At 49.6% G+C, this 17,197-nt stretch overlaps 1 protein-coding gene across 2 annotated transcripts in view; it reads left to right on the top strand.

Moving 5' to 3' along the window:
* RHCE (Rh blood group CcEe antigens) overlaps positions 1-17,197 on the top strand; it is a 44,514-nt gene that overhangs the window by 6,024 nt on the left and 21,293 nt on the right. The window contains exons 2-4 of one of the 2 annotated variants that reach the window (XM_008073068.1): positions 2,845-3,031; positions 8,102-8,252; positions 16,704-16,851. In XM_008073068.1, the coding sequence (XP_008071259.1) occupies positions 2,845-3,031; positions 8,102-8,252; positions 16,704-16,851 (486 nt within the window). The remainder of the gene's footprint in view (positions 1-2,844; positions 3,032-8,101; positions 8,253-16,703; positions 16,852-17,197) is intronic. The other variant, XM_008073070.1, reaches the window with a different exon arrangement.

The following is a 17,197-nucleotide window of genomic DNA, read 5'->3' as shown; positions in this document are numbered from 1 at the left end:
GGTAGCGCGCGCCTGTATTCCTGCTACTTAGAAGGCTGAGGCGGAAGGATCTCCGGAGCCCAGCAGGTCAAGGCTGCGGTGGCCGGGAGTGGCCACTGCCCTCCAGTCTGGGAGACAGAGTGAGACTCCAACTCAAAAAAAAAAGAAATCGTATGCTATCTACTGACCAGTTTGGGGTGCACGGGCTCTGTCCACAGACCTTGGAAAACTGCTGCCTTCATTTCATCTTATTGGCTGAAGCACAAATCCTCTCAGGGACCGTGCGGGGGTGGGGTGGGGGGGTGGGGGGGTGGGTGGGAGGGTGGGGGAGGGTTTAGGGAAGAAGGCGCTGAGCTCCTACACCTGGGCTTGGGGTAGTATCTGTGCCTGCTAAAACCCCCTGCCCAGGGGCCTCTCACTTTCTAATCTCTAGGGCCACACCCCTGCCCTTATCTGACGACTCTCCTCTCCCCACACTCCCTCTAAGCCCCTCCTCAGAATATTCCAGAGCTGTAAGGGCCTTAGAGAGTGACTACCAAGTTCAATTCCTCTTTGTTACAGATAAGGAAGGCCTAGATAGGGCAGGGGACTACCTAAAGTCCCTGAGCAAGATGAGGGGGGGATAAAGAGCCAGAGACAGCCTTGCCTGTGGGAGGGCATTCTTCTAGGCTGTCAGAGCTGGGCTCTGCTGCTGGTGTGCTCTGTGGGCTTGAGGACGTACCCTTCTGTAAAACGGGAGGAAAATGGAATCTTCAATAAGTCTGGACCTGATGCGTGGCTGCCAAATGACATGCATTTTGTTTGACAGTGTTTAACAAAAGGTTGAATTTGCATATCTCAAGTGGGGTGTACAGTCTCCAATTGACCACAAGCCTCACCGCTCCCAAATGTACATTGCTCCTTCATACACATGTTCCCTGCTTGACTCCTGAAGGGATTTGAGTGATCCCTTAAGGAACCCCTGTTCACTCACCCCACCCCCATTCCTAAGAGAATGCTAGCAGGAGACAGAAACATTCCCTGCACCTCCCTCCCCCATGTCGGAGGAGGTGCAGAGTTGAATCCTCCCTGATGTCCCCTTCTCACCCCTCCCCAAGTCCCCAGGTCCCATGGAGGTCCTCGGGGGCCTCCTACATCTTGGGGTTGTCTGATGGATTTGGGAACCCAAGTCCTCAGTGCCACATCGAAAGTGTGTGTCGTTTTCCATGAAAGTGACTGCAAGTGGCCTCTGCCTTGAAGGGACTTTTTGAGACTTTGGAGGATCCAGTAAGAGCTTCCTCATGGTTATCAGAGCCAGGGCTGCAGACCAGTGGCAGGTGAGCTCTTATTGCTGTGATGATCACGGTGATGATGAACAGTCCCCATTTTTTGGTGTTCTCCAAGTGCCAGGCATGTACTAAGCACTTGGATGAAACGTTACTTCCTTTGGACTTCCCAGCACTCCTGGAGGCGGGCTTAAGTGCCCGTAGTTAGCTGATGAGGAAAGTAAGCAACACAGAAGGCCACAGGGCTATGAGGCTGAAACATACAAATTGCCATTTTTATAGGTCGCAACCCGTCCACTGATGGCAATTTGATCAGGTTTAACCTAATAGCAAATGAGAGAGCTGAGATCAAGCAGAACTGGCTGAACTTGAAGCCATGCTCTTTTATTTTATTTTATTTTTTATTGTTTGCTGTCTACATGCTGGTGGCAGAAAATGTAAGCCCTGAAAAGAAACGAAAGTAAAAATCTCCCCAACCCAGAGACAATATCCATAAGAGCAAAAAAATTTAAATGCTTCAAGATCTGTCTCCAGGCATTTGTTAGTGTGTGATAATAGCTAGTGTCTATTGATAAAACAGCCTCTACTCTTTGGAGCCATTGCCTGCAGTGTGTATACCATTTGACTCTGGCAACCGAACAGAGGAGGCGTGATGATTCCTCCACTTAAGAGACAAGGATGTGGGGAGGGAGGGAAGTGGTGTGGTGGTTAAAACAAAGGCTCCAGCAGACTACGGAGGCTTTAATCCTGCCTGCACCAGCTGGAGCTAGTCACTTACCTCCTCTGTGCCTTGGTTTTCACATCTGTAAAATGGTGATAATAACAGCATCCACCAGAAAGGGTGGTTGTGAGAACAAAACGAGATCGTCTACATAAAGTAATGAAAACAGTGTTGGCACATGGCAAACCCTTAATAAATGTAGGCTGTTGTTAAAACCCAGAGATGTTAAATAAGTAGATCAAGACCACAAAGCTAGAAAGCGCCAGAGCCCTGGACCCAAGTCTGTCTAATCCTGGAATCCAACCTGTTACCACCTTTTTTTTTTTTTTTTAGTTAGAGTCTTATTCCATTGCCCAGGCTGCAGCGCAGTGGTATGCACGCTCACGGCCACCCCAGCCTCGACCTGCTGGGCTCTGACGATCCTTTCACCTCAACCTTCCAAGTAACTGGAACTACAGGCACACGCTACCGTGCCTGGATAATTTTTTATTTATTGTAGAGACGAGGTCTTGCCAAGTTGCCCAGGCTGGTCTTGAGCCTGGGGGTTCAGGCAATCCACTTGCCTCGGCCTCCCAAAGTGCTGGGATCACAGCCTGAGCCACTGAGTCCAGCCTTTGTTTATAGGGCACTCACTAAAGGGCCAGGCCCTGCCTAAGTGCTTAACCAGTCTCCACTCTAATCCACACCTCACCCCTGCACAGTATGTGTGTTAGCCCTGCTATTCAGATGAGAAAATTGAAGTTCAAAGAGGCCAAGTATCTTGACCAAGCACTTGTAAGTGACTCCCAGCATTCCTTCCAGCTGCTGTTCTGGAAAACTCTAATTTCACACCACTATCCTGCTTCCCCCTCCTCTTCTCACCGTCTCCTCCCTGAGCAGTCTTCCAGGATGTCACCGTGATGGCAGCCCTTGGCTTGGGCTTTCTCACCTCGTCTTTGCGGAGACACGGCTGGAGCAGTGTGGCCTTCAGCCTCTTCATGCTGGCCCTCGGGGTGCAGTGGGCAGTCCTGCTGGATGTTTTCCTGAGCAAGTTATTTCCTGGGAAGATGGTCATCAAACTCTACAGGTATTTGGATGGTGGCTGGCTGGCTTTCGGGTCCTCGAGGGCAGGGTCCTGAGAGAATAGGTTCTAGAAAATCTGGGATATTTCCTCTCTTTCTGGCACCAGTGCTGTGCAGTGTTTAAGACATCCTTATACTAAATGATTATTTATTGTATATCTAAAAATCAAATTTTGCCGGGAGCAGTGGCTCCCACCCATAATCCCAGCACTTTGGGCAGCCAAGATAGGAGGATTGCTTGAGTCCAGGAGTTTCAGCTCAGCCTGGGCAATATAGTGAGACCTCATCTCTACCAAAAATTAAAATTAAAATTAGCTGGGCGTGGTGACACCTGCCTGTAGCCCTAGTTACTCAGAAGGCTGAGGCGGAAGGATCACTTGAGCCCAGGAGGTTGAGGCTGCCATGAGCCATGATTGTGCAACAACACTCCAGCCTGGGCGAAAGAGTGAGACCCCTGACTCAACAAAAATAACATAAGACAAAATAAAATTCAAATTTCACTGGGCATCTTGTATTTTATCAGAAAGCCCTATCCTGTGCTGTCACAAAGCATCCAGGTCCACAGCCTTCCTTGCATCCTTTTTAAAAAAAAAATTGTTTAAAATTGTTTGTGGAGATGGGGTCTTGTTATGTTGCCTAGGCTGGTCTCGAACTCCGGGGCTCAAGCAATCCTTCCCCTTCAGCCTCCTAAAGTGTTGAGATGACAGGTGTGAGCCACCATGCCTGGCCTTTTTAAAAATTGCATTTTAAAATTGTGGGGTACAGTTAAGGGTTAGGTATACAAATATGCATTGTGCAAGTACCCTTGTTTTTTTTAATGATTATGATTTTGTAAAGTTATACAATATAAGTTCATAGAAAAAGAGATTAGACAAAAAGAAACAGAAATGTCACACCTAGAGAGACAGTCTCTTAAAAAGAAAGAACTCTCAGTCCTCAAATGTTGATGGTCAACAAACAGCTGAGCTTTAACTTTCCTTAAATTAACGGTGATCTGGCCACACTTTCCTGAGTGTCGGCCCCCTTTCCAATCTGTGAAAGGTGAATGATAAACTTTACTTTTGTCTACTTGCTTAAAAAAAAAAATCAACTGTGATCTGTGTAGAGGCATTTACGGGAAATGCTAAGAACTAGCAAAAGTGGCCTGTGGTGCTGGAAGTTAGAAGCATGCTTACCTGGATGGGAGGCAGATGTTGCGTAGGAAGGGGCACAAAGTCACCTTGCACAGAAAACATTCTCTCTGTTCACCTGGGTGAGGTTCCACATCAAGCTATACACTTTTCAAAAAGGAATTCACACTGGATAGGAGGAACTAGATTAAATTTTTTCTTAAAAATTGTCTTCCTCCTCCTCCTCCTCCTCTTCTTCTTCTTCTTCTTCTTCTTCTCCTCCTCCTCCTTCTCCTCCTTCTCCTTCTCCTCCTCCTCCTCCTCCTCCTTCTAAGGTCTCACCACGTTGCCTAAGCTGGTCTTGAACTCCTGGGACCAAGTAATCCTCCTATCTCAGCCCCCCAAAGTCCTTGGATAATGGGCATGAGCTACCATGCCCAGCCCTTAAAAAGTGTTTTCTGGTTTTATCCAACTCTGCCCTGCCCAGTTGGATTGCCCAGCAAATGCCATCTTAGGCATCTTGGGGACTTCTCCCAGCCCCTCTGAGACCCTGCCAACCTCTGGGCACTGCTGTTGGACATCTCTCCACGAGCCAGGAGAAGCTGAGTACTTCACAAATGTTATTTTGTTATTTTGCTAGACTCCTGTAGCTAGGGCTCTAACCTGATCTCGCCCCAAATCACACAGCCAGAAAGTGACTGAGTCAGGATTCCAGTCCAGGCAGCCTAGACCCGAGAAAACAGAGGCTGGGAGAAGGTAAGGCACTTGCCTAGGGCCTCACAGCCAAGTGGTGGGGACGACCAGCTTTTTGGGGGGCGGGGTGGGAGTCTTACTCTGTCGCCCAGACTGGAGTACAGTGGCCACTCCCAGTCACTGCCTCGACCTGTTGGGCTCCGGCAATCCTTCCGCCTCAGCCTTCAGAGTAGCTGGAACTACAGGCACGCGCTACCACGCACGGCTAATTTTTTTTATTTATTTATTGTAGAGATGAGGTCTCACCAAGTTGCCCAGGCGGGTCTCGAACCCACGGGCTCAGGCAATCCACTCACCTCAGCCTCCCAAGGCACGGGATTACAGGCTGAGCCACCGAGCCCGGCTGACTTCAGCTTTTTAACTGTCTGTAACCTTTTCCATACATTCCAGAGTGGTCACCATATGAAACACCGTCTAAACAGTTCCCCACTGGCCCTGGGAGTTGGGGGGGGAAACTAAATACTTTTCCTCTTCGAAAGCTTTAGAGCTAATTCCCACAGGGATTCCATGCTCCCCACCCCCAGTGTGTGCCAAAAGGCACTCTGGAGGGTTCTGGCCACGGTGGCCCGGGTCTGGTGTTGCTACCTTGGCTTAAGGCCACACAGGCCTTCAGGCTTCTGAGACGTAGTGGTCTGGAGCAGATGGCGTCTAAGTGCTGCACCCGTCTTTCGACGTCCACAGGGACCAGTTTGTTCTTGACTCAATCCAGGAAGACGAGAAGGGGCCGCGCACAGCCACGTGACTCCCCTTCCCCACCCCTGACTGCTCGACTCCTCCTGGCTGTGACCCCCACTGGAACTGGCTTTGCAGATTTGAACAATGGGCTCCTTGCTGGTGGAGTTCAGCTTGGCCGGGCCCATGGGCGGTGCCCGGGCCTGCCCCCGGGCCCAGCCCTTCCCTGGGCTGCACTCCAGGTTGTGCCACCTGACTTGGCACAGACCTGGTTCTGCCTGAGTCCCTTCAGGGCAGAGGCCTCTTATTCAACTTTGTCCTGCTGTGCTTTCTTCACATATTAGGAGCTTAGGAAACAGTTATTGGAACAAAGATGACAACAAAAGGAGCCCTAACAGAGGGATGTTTTTAATGCTGTATTTTGAAAGGCCCAAAAGGACTCTCCCTAGAAGACACCAGCAATGACCCACCCCATATTGCACTTGACATATATCAACTCACTTTTCCCTCATACTAGCTCCCAAGGTGTTGCCTCCACCTTATAAATGAAGGCATCAAGGCACAGAGTGGGTAAGTGATGTGCCCAAGATCACACAGCCAGAAAGCAGCTGAGTCAGAATTCTAGCCCAGGCAGCCTAGCCCTGAGCCTGCGTTCCTAACCACCGCATGTCACAGTCTCAGCACCTCCCCAATGCCAACTGGCCCTTGAGGTCTTAAATAATCACCGCAGGCACACTGCTCCTGAATTAAGCCTTTGTCAATGAAACAAATGCTCACTTAAAAGGCATAACCCGTCCAGGCATGGTGAAACCATGGGTAACGCCTTATTTTAAGTTAATCCTGGTTCCTGTAAGACTCTTTCCTCGTGCCCTTTGCCCTTCTCTGCCTCCCCCTCTGAAGTCCCTGAGCCTCAATGCTGGGAAGGCTGTGTCCAGACTTCAGAGCACAGGCTCTGGATCCAGGCCAACTGGGCTTGAACCTCACACGTGTCGTCAACTGGGCTCTGAGGCTGTTGCCAAATAAGTCAATTTTTCCAGTCTCAACATCCTAGAGGGCTGAGCAGGAGATTGAGATTTAGTTGAGGCGATGTAGTTTCAGGCCTGTTGTGCTTCGTGCTTATGGCATAAATCATTATCATTGTTACTGTTGGGGGAGTAGGCATCTCAGAGGAAGGTGCCTAGGGAAGAGTGGATGTCCATGGATTGTCCAACTCAGTACCACCTCCTCCAGGAAGTCCTCCTGATGAGTCTGGTCAGCATCGCTCTCTCCTCCCAGTGAACCCCTCTAGCCTTATGATATAGATACACTTAGTCGACAGGCTCAGGGTGTCAGCCTTGTCTCCCCTACCCAATCATAAGCACCTGGAAGACAAAAAATGTTTTCTTCTCCTGAATCCCCACACTGAGCATGCTCACGTATCCAGGGGGGAAGGGAATCACAAGCAGTGTTAACAGCGCCAGCTTCTACTCAGGAGGTGGTTCTTTGAGCCAGTTTTCGGGCTAGATGCATACATACATAGGGAGAATATTCCTTCCAATTCCCACGGCACTACCACGGGATCAGTATGATTGCTCTTGTTTCACAGATAGAGGAACAGGCTCAGTGAGATCAAAGAGCAGTTTGAGAGGCAAAGCGGGCCTGGAAGCCAGGTTTGCCGTACTTCCAAAGCGTGTCTTTTCCCACTGCCGTGGAGAGGGAGAGGAGAGACGGCCCCGAGCGTGGGGTGACTGGATGGTGGGTGGGTCGGCAGGTGAAGAGCGCCCTCTATTGGGCATCGGTGAGTGATGTGGCAGAAAAGACCTCAGTGGGCAGAATCCCGGTAGCCAGATTCAAAAGGACCCTGAGGGGCAGGGCTCAGTGGCTCAGCCTGTAATCCCACCAGGCGAGTGGACTGCCCGAGCCCGCGGGCTTGAGACCCGCCTGGGCACCTTGGCAAAGCCTCGTCTCCACAATAAATCAAAAACTAGCGGGGCGTGGTAGCGCGTGCCTGTAGTTCCGGCTACCTGGAAGGTCGAGGCTGCGGTGGCTGGGAGCGTGCCACGGCACTCCAGTCTAGGTGACAGAGTGAGACCCCAACCCAAAAAACCAACCAGCCAACAAACAAAAGGGACCTGAGGGAACCTACCTCCGTACTCACTTCTGATCACCCTCGCTACTATGAACGCAGAGCTGTCTCTCAGAGCAGAGATGCCATCTCTGCCATCAAGGCACAGAGTGGGTAAGTGATGTGCCCAAGATCACACAGCCAGAAAGCAGGAAGGGACTAAGGCCAGGCCGGTCTGTGCAACGTCCGCCCCCGAGCGGGTGGAGATTCTGTCTTATCCTCCTACCGCAGCCTCTGTGGCTGGAGGAAGGGACTAAGGCCAGGCCGGTCTGTGCAACGTCAGCCCCCGAGCGGGTGGAGATTCTGTCTTATCCTCCTACCGCAGCCTCTGTGCCTTGAGCAGTGCCAGGCAGAGAGTGCCCAACAGTGTTTATTGAATGAATGAATGAGAGGCATCCTTCCTTCTTAGCCATCTTGGCTCTCCCTTTCTGCCCCAGTGTTCAGCTGGCCTCCTTGAGTGCTACGTCGGTGCTGATCTCAGCGTGTGCCGTCCTGGGGAAGGCCAACCTCGTGCAGCTGATGGTGATGGTGCTGGTGGAGGTGACAGCCTTTGGCACCATGCGGATGATCAGCTTGCTCGTCCTCCAGGTGAGTCACAGTGCTGGGAGGAGGGGCCCAGGAGAAGAGGGACAAGAGGCCCCATTTGGTGAGGCTTTTAAAAATAAAGACATCCTGCCGTCCCAGCTACTCCAGAGGCTGAGGCGGGAGAATCGCTTGAGTTATAATTGCACCACTGCACTCCAACCTGGGTGACAGAATGAGTCTCCATTTCTGAGAGAGAGAGAGAGAGAGAGAGAGCACACTAATTCCCAAGCCACACTGGCAGTGGTTCCAGTAAGTTGTATGGCAGCATTTTCTTTCAAGTCAGTCAGTGTGTAAACTGACTCTACAAGAGCTCTCACTGGGAGAGACTGTCAGGAGTCTAGGTTTGAAGTCAGCCACGAAGGTGAGGCCAGTCCAAATGGCTCCCAGCTGCTCTGCATTAACCCTGACCCTGAGGGATGATGTGGTCAGCCTCTCCATCTCACGGATGAGAAAGCTGATACCCAGAGAAGGGAAGGGACTGCCCAGGATCACACAGCAAGCTGGTGGCAGAGCTCAAGTGAGAACCCAGAGTCCCAGCCTGGTTTAGAAGGAGCACCAGGCTTGGAGTCAGGCTGGGGTTTGTATCCCAGCTCTGCCTAAATTCTTGTGCGACTCTGGGTGATTTATCCTCTCAGAGCATCAGCTTCTTCGTCTGTGATATGAGGATAACTTTATTACCACATAGGGTTGGGGAGTAATTGAATTAAATACATGAAATACATCTTTCCAAAAATTAAAAAACCATGAAGCCTCTTTGCTGTGCCTCAGTATCCCATAGTAAGGACTTTGGATTTCACCTGAGAAATACAGGGAACATGGGGGAGTCTTGAGCAGAGGAGAGCTATGATCTGGTTTATGTTTTAAGAGACTCACTCTGACTGCCAGACTCAGAAAAGGCTGAAGGGCCATGGGAAGGAGAATGTAGAGCCCAGAAAGGAGACTTTTGCAATAATCCATACTTGGACCAATATGATAGCTGTGAGGATGGTGGGAAGGGCTGGATCCTGGCTGCATTTTGTGGACGGAATCAACAGGATTTGCTGACAGACTACACATGGGATGTGAGAATGGGGGAAGATCAAGATGACCCCAAGGTTCAGATCTGGAGTTTGTGCTGTTTGTTGGGATGGGAGCATTGGGGTAAATCTGGGAGCCTAGGGTCAAATGTGGTCAGGTTAGGGTTGTGGTGAGGGCTAGACACCTGTGTGAAACATCCTGATAGAGACACTGAATGGAAACGTACAAGTCTGAAGCTTAATGAAAAGGTCAGGGCTGGGAATACGGATTTGGGACTTGTTAGGATACATGAGGGGAAACCAAAAAAACCCAGAATTATCTTTTGGAGAGCGAGCCCCTTATAGTACACTCAGATTTTTTTCCTCCAGATCAGATATTCAACCAAAGTTTTTATCAGGAAGTTTTGAGATCACGTCATGATTTGCAGAAGAACCCTCCCAAGTTGTGGCCAACAGGTGACTGTTCTTACACTGTGACAATGCACCTGTCCACACCATGCTGAGTGTTCAGCAGTTTTTGACCAAAAAGGCCATGACCGCTGTGCCCCACCTTCCCTATTTACCTGAGTGACTTTTTTGTTTGTTTGTTTGTTTCCCTGGATGAAAAAAGTCCTCAAAAGGAAACATTTTGTCAAAGTGGAAGAGGCGGAAAAAATGGCAGAAGCGATAAAAGGTATTAAAATGGACGAGTTAAAAAACTGTTTTGAGCAGTAGAAAAAGCGTTTTGATGGGTGTATTGCATCAGATGGAGAGGACTTTGAAGGTGACTGAAATTTAAACAAATAAGAATACATACACCATTTTTATAAATAAATTCCATTTGGGGGGTCCTCCCTCGCAGATGGTGTTTAAGCCATGAGACCCGCGGATCTCACCAGGAAGTGAGTGTAAGTGGAGACATGAAGAAACCTGAGGACTTAGCCCTGGAGGGCCACACATTTCAGACGGGAACATGAGGAAGAGCCAGCAGAGACTGAGGAGTGTGGCAGCAGAGGGAGGAGGCTTAGGACAGGGTGGGGTCCGGGACGGTGAGGAAAGAGAGGGCCCACAGTGGATCGAGGCCAGGAGGTCAGGAGGGCAGGGGCTCCTGACCGGATCGCCAGGAGGGCAGGGGATCCGACGACCGTCGGACCTGGCAAGGGGACCCGACAAGCAGGAGGAAGATGAGGCTAAAGCCTGTCCTGAGGGGTTCCTGAGCGGGCGATAAGGGCATGAGGACAGTGAGCAGGGGCAGCATTCCAGGGATGTTGCTCTAAGGGGGAGCAGAGCAATGGAGAAGCCGTGAGGGCAGAACCGGGTTTTGGGAGATTGTATTGGCTTCTTCAGATGGGCGACCTTTCCATGCCAATTAGAACAATCCAGTAGAGAGAAAAAAAATGATGATAGAAGAAAGATGAATTGTGAGAGTCAAGTCTGCGGTGGAAAGAAGTGGGATTCTGTGCACTGAAGGCTTTAAGCAGTATGTGGACGGCTCATCCCAATAATGAAAAAGAAGACAGAGAGGGTGGAGAGGCTGGAAGATTTGGTGGTTGCCACAGGTTCAGGCTTTTGCAGGGAGAAAATTCTCCACTGATCACTTGCATTTTCTCAGAGAACCAAGAGGCAAAGGCATCAGCCACATGCAGGGGTGGGGACCTTGAGGAGAGGAAAGGTGTGATGGGCTCACCTGGAGAGTGGAAGAGAGTGAGCGGGCAGAGGGTACAGGATGGCACCAGGGTCTTGGGGCTCAGAAAGGGATGTGGAGAAGGAGGCTGTGTGAAACAACTGGGGGCAGGCATGGAAGAAGCAGAGTTGGACTTGCCAAGCCTGGGATACTGCCCAGTTAGAGCCCAGAGGCCAAGAGAGATCAGAGATGGGGCTGTTTGCATGGGAGGGAGTCTGACGGTGGGTGGTGGAATCCAAGCTGCTTAAGAAAGGAGTGAGAACGTGGCAGAACTAGGGATGGCAAAAACGGGAGCTTGGTGTTAAAAAGCACCCTCTGCACAGGGTCTGCAGCTGGGCAGCCTTGGTGCAAATGTCAGCCCAGCCCACACTACCTGAGTCCATTTGGGCCACTTACTGAACCTCTCTGTGCCTCAGCTTCCCTATCTGTGGAATAGGGATAACATAACACCTATGTCCTTGAGCTGTTTTGAGGATTGAATGGGTTAATGTACCTAAGGCATTTAGAACAGTCCCTGGCATGGGGTGAGGGTGTGGCAGGGTCATCATCTTTATCATTGCTGCTGTCACCAGGCTCAGTTGATTGGAATTTTGGAGGAGGGAAGACGTAAGGAAGCGAGCTGGACAGACAGGAGGTGGTGGCAGTTATAAGGTGGGATGCAGCCGGGCTCGGTGGCTCAGCCTGTAATCCCGCGCCTTTGGGAGGCTGAGGTGAGTGGATTGCCTGAGCCTGCGAGTTTGTGACCCACTTGGGCAACTTGGTGAGATCTCATCTCTACAAGAAATCAAAAATTCAGCCGGGCCTGGTCGCGTGCACCTGTAGTGCCGGCTATTCGGAAGGCTGAGGCGGAAGGATCGCCGGAGCCCAGCAGGTCGAGGCTGTGGTGGCCAGGAGTCTGGGCGATGGAGTGAGACTCCAACTCAAAAAAATAAAAAATAAAAAAATAAGGTGGGATGCTGGAAACAGATCGTGGAGGCAGCAGCTACTAGTGATGACAAGGTCTAAGACTTGACAGTGGATGTGGTGGCAGATATGTGATATAGGGAAAATATGTGAGGAGAGATGTCCTGGAACTGGGGGTGGGGGGGGAGAAGGAGTTGGGAGAGCCAGGAAGAGTAAGAAAGAAAGGTTGAGGGGCATGAACAGACATTGCCAGAAACCAAGAGCAGCCAAGAGGCAGAGAGGTAGCCGCTGCGAGGAGGGGACAGTGTAATGGTACCTGCCTCAAGGGAGCTGGGAGTGTTTGGGGAGGGAGAAAGAACGGTCTGGAGGGGAATAGTGGAAGTTCTCATTTCATTTATTTGTTTGTTTGTTTACTTATTTAGAGACAAGGTCTCTCTAAGTTGCCCAGGCTGGTCTCCAACTCCTGGGCTTAAGTAATCATCTCGCCAATCATATCGCCTTGGCCTCCTAAAGTGCTAGGATTACAGGCTTGAGCTACCACACCTGACCGGAAGATAGTATACATTAATTTTTGGCTCTCTTCATCTGTATTTATGACTTTAACCCCTAGATACTTCACCGTGTATTTCCTAAAAACAGAGGCATTCTCATATATAACTGTGGCTCAGTTAACAAAGTTGAGAAATTAACATTGGTACAATATGATTACCATATTCAAATTTCACCAGTTGTCTCAATAATATCCTGACTAGTAAAAGAAAAAAATACTTTTTTCTGGTCCAGGATCACATCTTTCATTTAGTTCTCATGTCTTTTTTTTTGAGTAGGAGTCTCACTCTGTCACCCAGGCTGGAGGGCAGTGGCATGCTCCTGGCTACCGCAGCCTCGACCTGCTGGGCTCAGGCAATCCTTCTGCCTCAACCTACCAAGTAGCTGGAACTACAGGCACACGCCACTACACCTGGCTAATTTTTTGATTTATTGTAGAGACAAGGTCTCACCACGTCGCCGGGCTGGTCTCAAACCCACGGGCTCAGGCAATCCACTTGCCTCGATCTCCCGAAGTGCTGGGATTACAGGCTGAGCCACTGAGCCTGGCCCTCGTGTCCTTTTAAACTTCATCAGTCTGGAATAATTTCCTAGTCTTTCTTTTTTCTTAATGCCCTTGACTTGATTTGAAGTTACAAGCCAGTTATTCTGTAGACATGGGCTTGTCTACCACTTCCTCACAGTTAGGTGGAGAATACGCATTTTTGGCAGGAATTCCCCAGAAGTAACATGTGTTCTTCTTAGTATGTTGTATCAGGAGATGTGCTGTCAATTTGTCCCATGACTGGGTGTGTTAACTTTGATCTCTTGGTTAAGATGGTGTCTGTGGAGAACTTCCACGGTAAAGCTACTGTTTTCCCCTTTGAATTAATAAACATCTTGTGAGGGGATGATTTCCCATAAAAATCCTATTTCTCATCAAACTTTCACCTCCTGGTTTTAGCATCCTTGATTCTTTCCTGAATGAATGAATGCTACGACAATGACCGGTATTGGCTCTCTAATTCTGTCTTCCCTTCTTCATCTGTTAGCTGGCATTCTTCTGGAAGGAAGAACTTTGGCTCCTCTGCTCATGCATTCACCTATTTATTCAGGACACCATGGGCTCATGGATTCCCAAGGCACACTCTCATTTTCTGTTTCCTCTCTCTGCTTAATATAAGGATTAATTACAACTCCCTGGCTTCCAGGAAGAAAATATTACCAGAACTTTCTTAGGTAGAATGAGGGGAATTAGTATATGGGCTACCAAGGGCAGGGTGCAGCAGGACTGAGGAAGCTGCCGGAACTGCACGTGACAGGCCTCTGAGATCCCAGGCAGTCCACACTCTCCATCTTCTGGTTCTATTCCTCTCTGTAATCTAATTTCTCTGTACACCAGCTTTCTCTTTAGTGAAAAACCTGTCCCCTCCACCCACCCACTCCCATTTGTTCCTGCATTTTTATGTCCCAGACTCTGCAGAAAGCAACACTCTTCTCTCTCAGTTCGTCTCTATTCTATAGTCCAGGGAGAGAGAATTGGATCAGTCCACCAGGTCGTTTATCTACTCTGGCCCAACCAGCTGCAACTGGCATGGACGATGGTTCAGTAAAGACAGTAAAGACATGACTGCCAAGAAGAGGGGTGGATTTCAGAGATGGACTGCTGCCCGTGAGCAGCGCGTCACGAGCCTTTGCTACTGTGTTGTGGTCTTCGTAACGACTGTTTTAAAAGTCTGTGTTAATGAGAAACATCTCTTCTCTTTTCAGCAGCTTCAGCTTGCTAGTTTAACTGGTTTAGGGGTGGGTTCAGCACAGATTTTGAGAGTTTGTTGTCCTCAAATTTCCATCCAGCCTGGGTGTGTTCAGAGGGCTGAGGGGTACCAGAGCCAGGGACCACAGTCATTTCAGTGGAGACAATTCAAGAAAAGCATATTCTGGCCAGGGTTGGTGGCTGACAGCTGTAATCCCAGCAATTTGGGAGGCCAAGGTGGGAGGATTGCTTGAACCCCAAAGTTCAAAACCAGCCTGGACAATATAGTGAGATCTCATCTCTACAGAAAAATTTTAAAAATTTGGTATGGTATGCATCTGTAGTCCCAGCTACCTGAGAGGCTGAGACGGGAGGATCACTTGAGTCCAGGAGGTTGAGGCTGTGGTGAGCCAGAAAAGCCCCATTGCCCACATTCCAAGGTGAGGTTACCCAAGTGTTGCTCCTGGACTCCTGGTGAAGCTTATGGAGACTGAAAGGCAAGCCCTCTTTTCAGCGCTTACAAGGGAATTGCATACATTTGCAGCTTTATATATGACTGAGGGCTCTTTGCCAGCATTGGTTCATTTCACAGATATTCATTGGTACCTCTTATGTACCGGGCACTCTTATGGCAGCGGGGAAATACAGTGCTCGTGAAACTTTTATTCAAGGAAAAACTGCTGACACAATAAAACAGACAGAAGATACAGCGTGTGAGATAATGATATGTGCCGTGGGGAAAGGATAAAACGGAGAAGACATACAAAACTGGGAGAGACATGACTATTAGGGTGGCCAGGGACGGCTTCACTCAGGGAGTGAATTTTGAGTACAAATCTGTAGGAAGCATGCACACAAGCCACATGCATGTTTGTGAACAGTGGCAGACCCGTGGCAGGGTGGTGGGAGGGGTCTGCACCCACCGAGAAGAGCATTTGATCACTGACACTGTTTAGAATACTATAAAGCAGACCACCTTTTAATTGGCTTTAGGATTGTTGATATCACCTAGACAAGGCACCGCCTTACTGCCTGCATCCAAGGTGGACCACCCCTCCACACGGGCCTTGTTAAGCCCCTGCTGGTGGTAAGAGCTGAATGACCTGAGGTGGGAACATGCTGGTGGACTTGAGGAAGAGAAGGAGCAGGTGGAGGAGCAGAACAGGAGATGAAGTCAGAGAGGGCGGGGCAAGAATGGGTCCCACGGGGTCCTGCAGGTCATTGCAAGAACGCAGACTTTGACGTTGAGTATGAGGGAGAAGTAACATGATCGGACTTACTTTTTTTGTTATTTGTTTTTTTTGAGTTGGAGTCTCACTCTGTCACCCAGACTGGAGTGCAGTGGCATGGATCATGCTACTGCAGCCTCGTTTTGCTGGACTCAGGCGATCCTTCTGCCTCAGCCTTCCAAGTAGCTGGTACCACAGACAAGGACCACCACACCTGGTTAATTTTTTTATTTATTGTAGAGATGAGGTTTCACCATGTTGCCCAAGCTGGTCTTGAAATCCTGGGCTCAGGCAATCCTCTTGCCTCTGCCTCCCAGAGTGCTGGAATTACAGGCATGAGTCACAGTGCCTGGCCCTGGCTTACATTTTTGTTTGTTTGTTTGTTTGTTTTGAGTGGAAGTCTCACTCTGTCACCCAGGCTGGAGTGCAGTGGCATGCTCATGGCCAACGCAGCCTCAGTCTGCTAGGTTCAGGCGACCCTTCCACCTCAGCCTTCCAAGTAGCTGGAACTATAGGCACGTGCCATCACACCAGCTAATTTTTTGATTGATTATAGAGATGAGGTCTCACCAAGTTGCCCAGGCTGGTCTCGAACCTGTGGGCTCCGGCACTCCTGTCACCTTGACCTCTCAAAGTGCTGGGATTATAGGCATGAACCACTGCACCTGGCCTCTGACTTACATTTTAACAGTATCACTCTGGCTGTTGGCTTGGAGAGTCAGGAGGGCAATGAGGGTGGAGATGGGGAGACCATTTTAGAGGTTATTGCAATAATTTGGAGTGGTGGTGATGGTAACTGAAAGCAAGATGGGGTCAGTGGGGAGCAGTGGTAAAAATTCCACTAATCCTGGATATTTGGGGAAGGCGAAGCTGGCAGCACGTATCATAGCCCACTACATACATTTCTAAGGATTGCTAAATGTGGTTCCCCGGGAAGCGAAATGAGCATACACCTAGAGTTTACTAAAGACTTCAGTTTGATATTATAAGAAGATTGACTGCTTCATGTTGCAAAGTTTATGTCACCCATTACCCATCACCCATGCAGAGTTGGAATTCTGCTGGCAAGTAGGAAGCTGCAGGATGTGTGTCCATGTGGCTTTCTGCCCCACCTAAGTGGCCCTCGGCCAGAAGCACTGAGGAACTACTGATAGAGGCCAGCCAGAGACCTGTGCACAGCAGCTTGCGGGGCTCCTTTGAAGGAGGAAAGTCTGCTGGGAGGGCTTGCAAGCCCCGGACACCAGTGTCATGACTCCAAGCCAGACTTCCTGCACGAAGCTCTGAGCTTTCCTCAGGAATCACCAGGGTTTGCCGTGGGCAGAGGATACCGACACTCATGGATCCTGTTGGGTTTCATTGCAGGCAGATGACCGCATGAGTGTGATGCACATCCATGTGTTTGCAGCCTATTTTGGACTGATGGTGGCCTGGTGCCTCTCAAGACCTCTGCCCAAGGGAACGAAGGAGAAAGATAAGACAGCGACAAGCCCCAGTTTGTTTGCCATGCTGGGTGAGGACAGGGTGGGGTGGATAAGGGGTGACTCACACTTGGGCTGAGCAAAATGGTTTAGAAAAGCTTCCTCTGAAAACCTCTCTCCTTTACCAGCTTCCCCTGGGTGTCTGAAGCCCTTCGATAATGACTTGTTTCTTCAAGTAGTGTTTGTTAAATTCATACCTTTGTATTAAGCCTTCTCTTCATGAGAGTTCTCTTCATTCATATCCAATGGAGAGAAGAGATTCCTTATGTCTGAGTTTAAAGAAGCTTATCCAATCCTTTTGTGCTCCACTGAGAGGAGAGAATTGAACATGTGAAGAAAGTAGGACCCAGGAGTGGAGAAAGGGTGGAAATAATAATG

This window comes from Carlito syrichta, unplaced genomic scaffold (genome assembly GCF_000164805.1).
Source record: "Carlito syrichta isolate Samal-C Ts95f unplaced genomic scaffold, Tarsius_syrichta-2.0.1 Scaffold315639, whole genome shotgun sequence".
Lineage (NCBI taxonomy): Eukaryota > Metazoa > Chordata > Mammalia > Primates > Tarsiidae > Carlito > Carlito syrichta.
The sequence above is the reverse complement of the archived record's forward strand: the minus strand, read 5'-3'. Positions and strand labels throughout refer to the sequence as shown.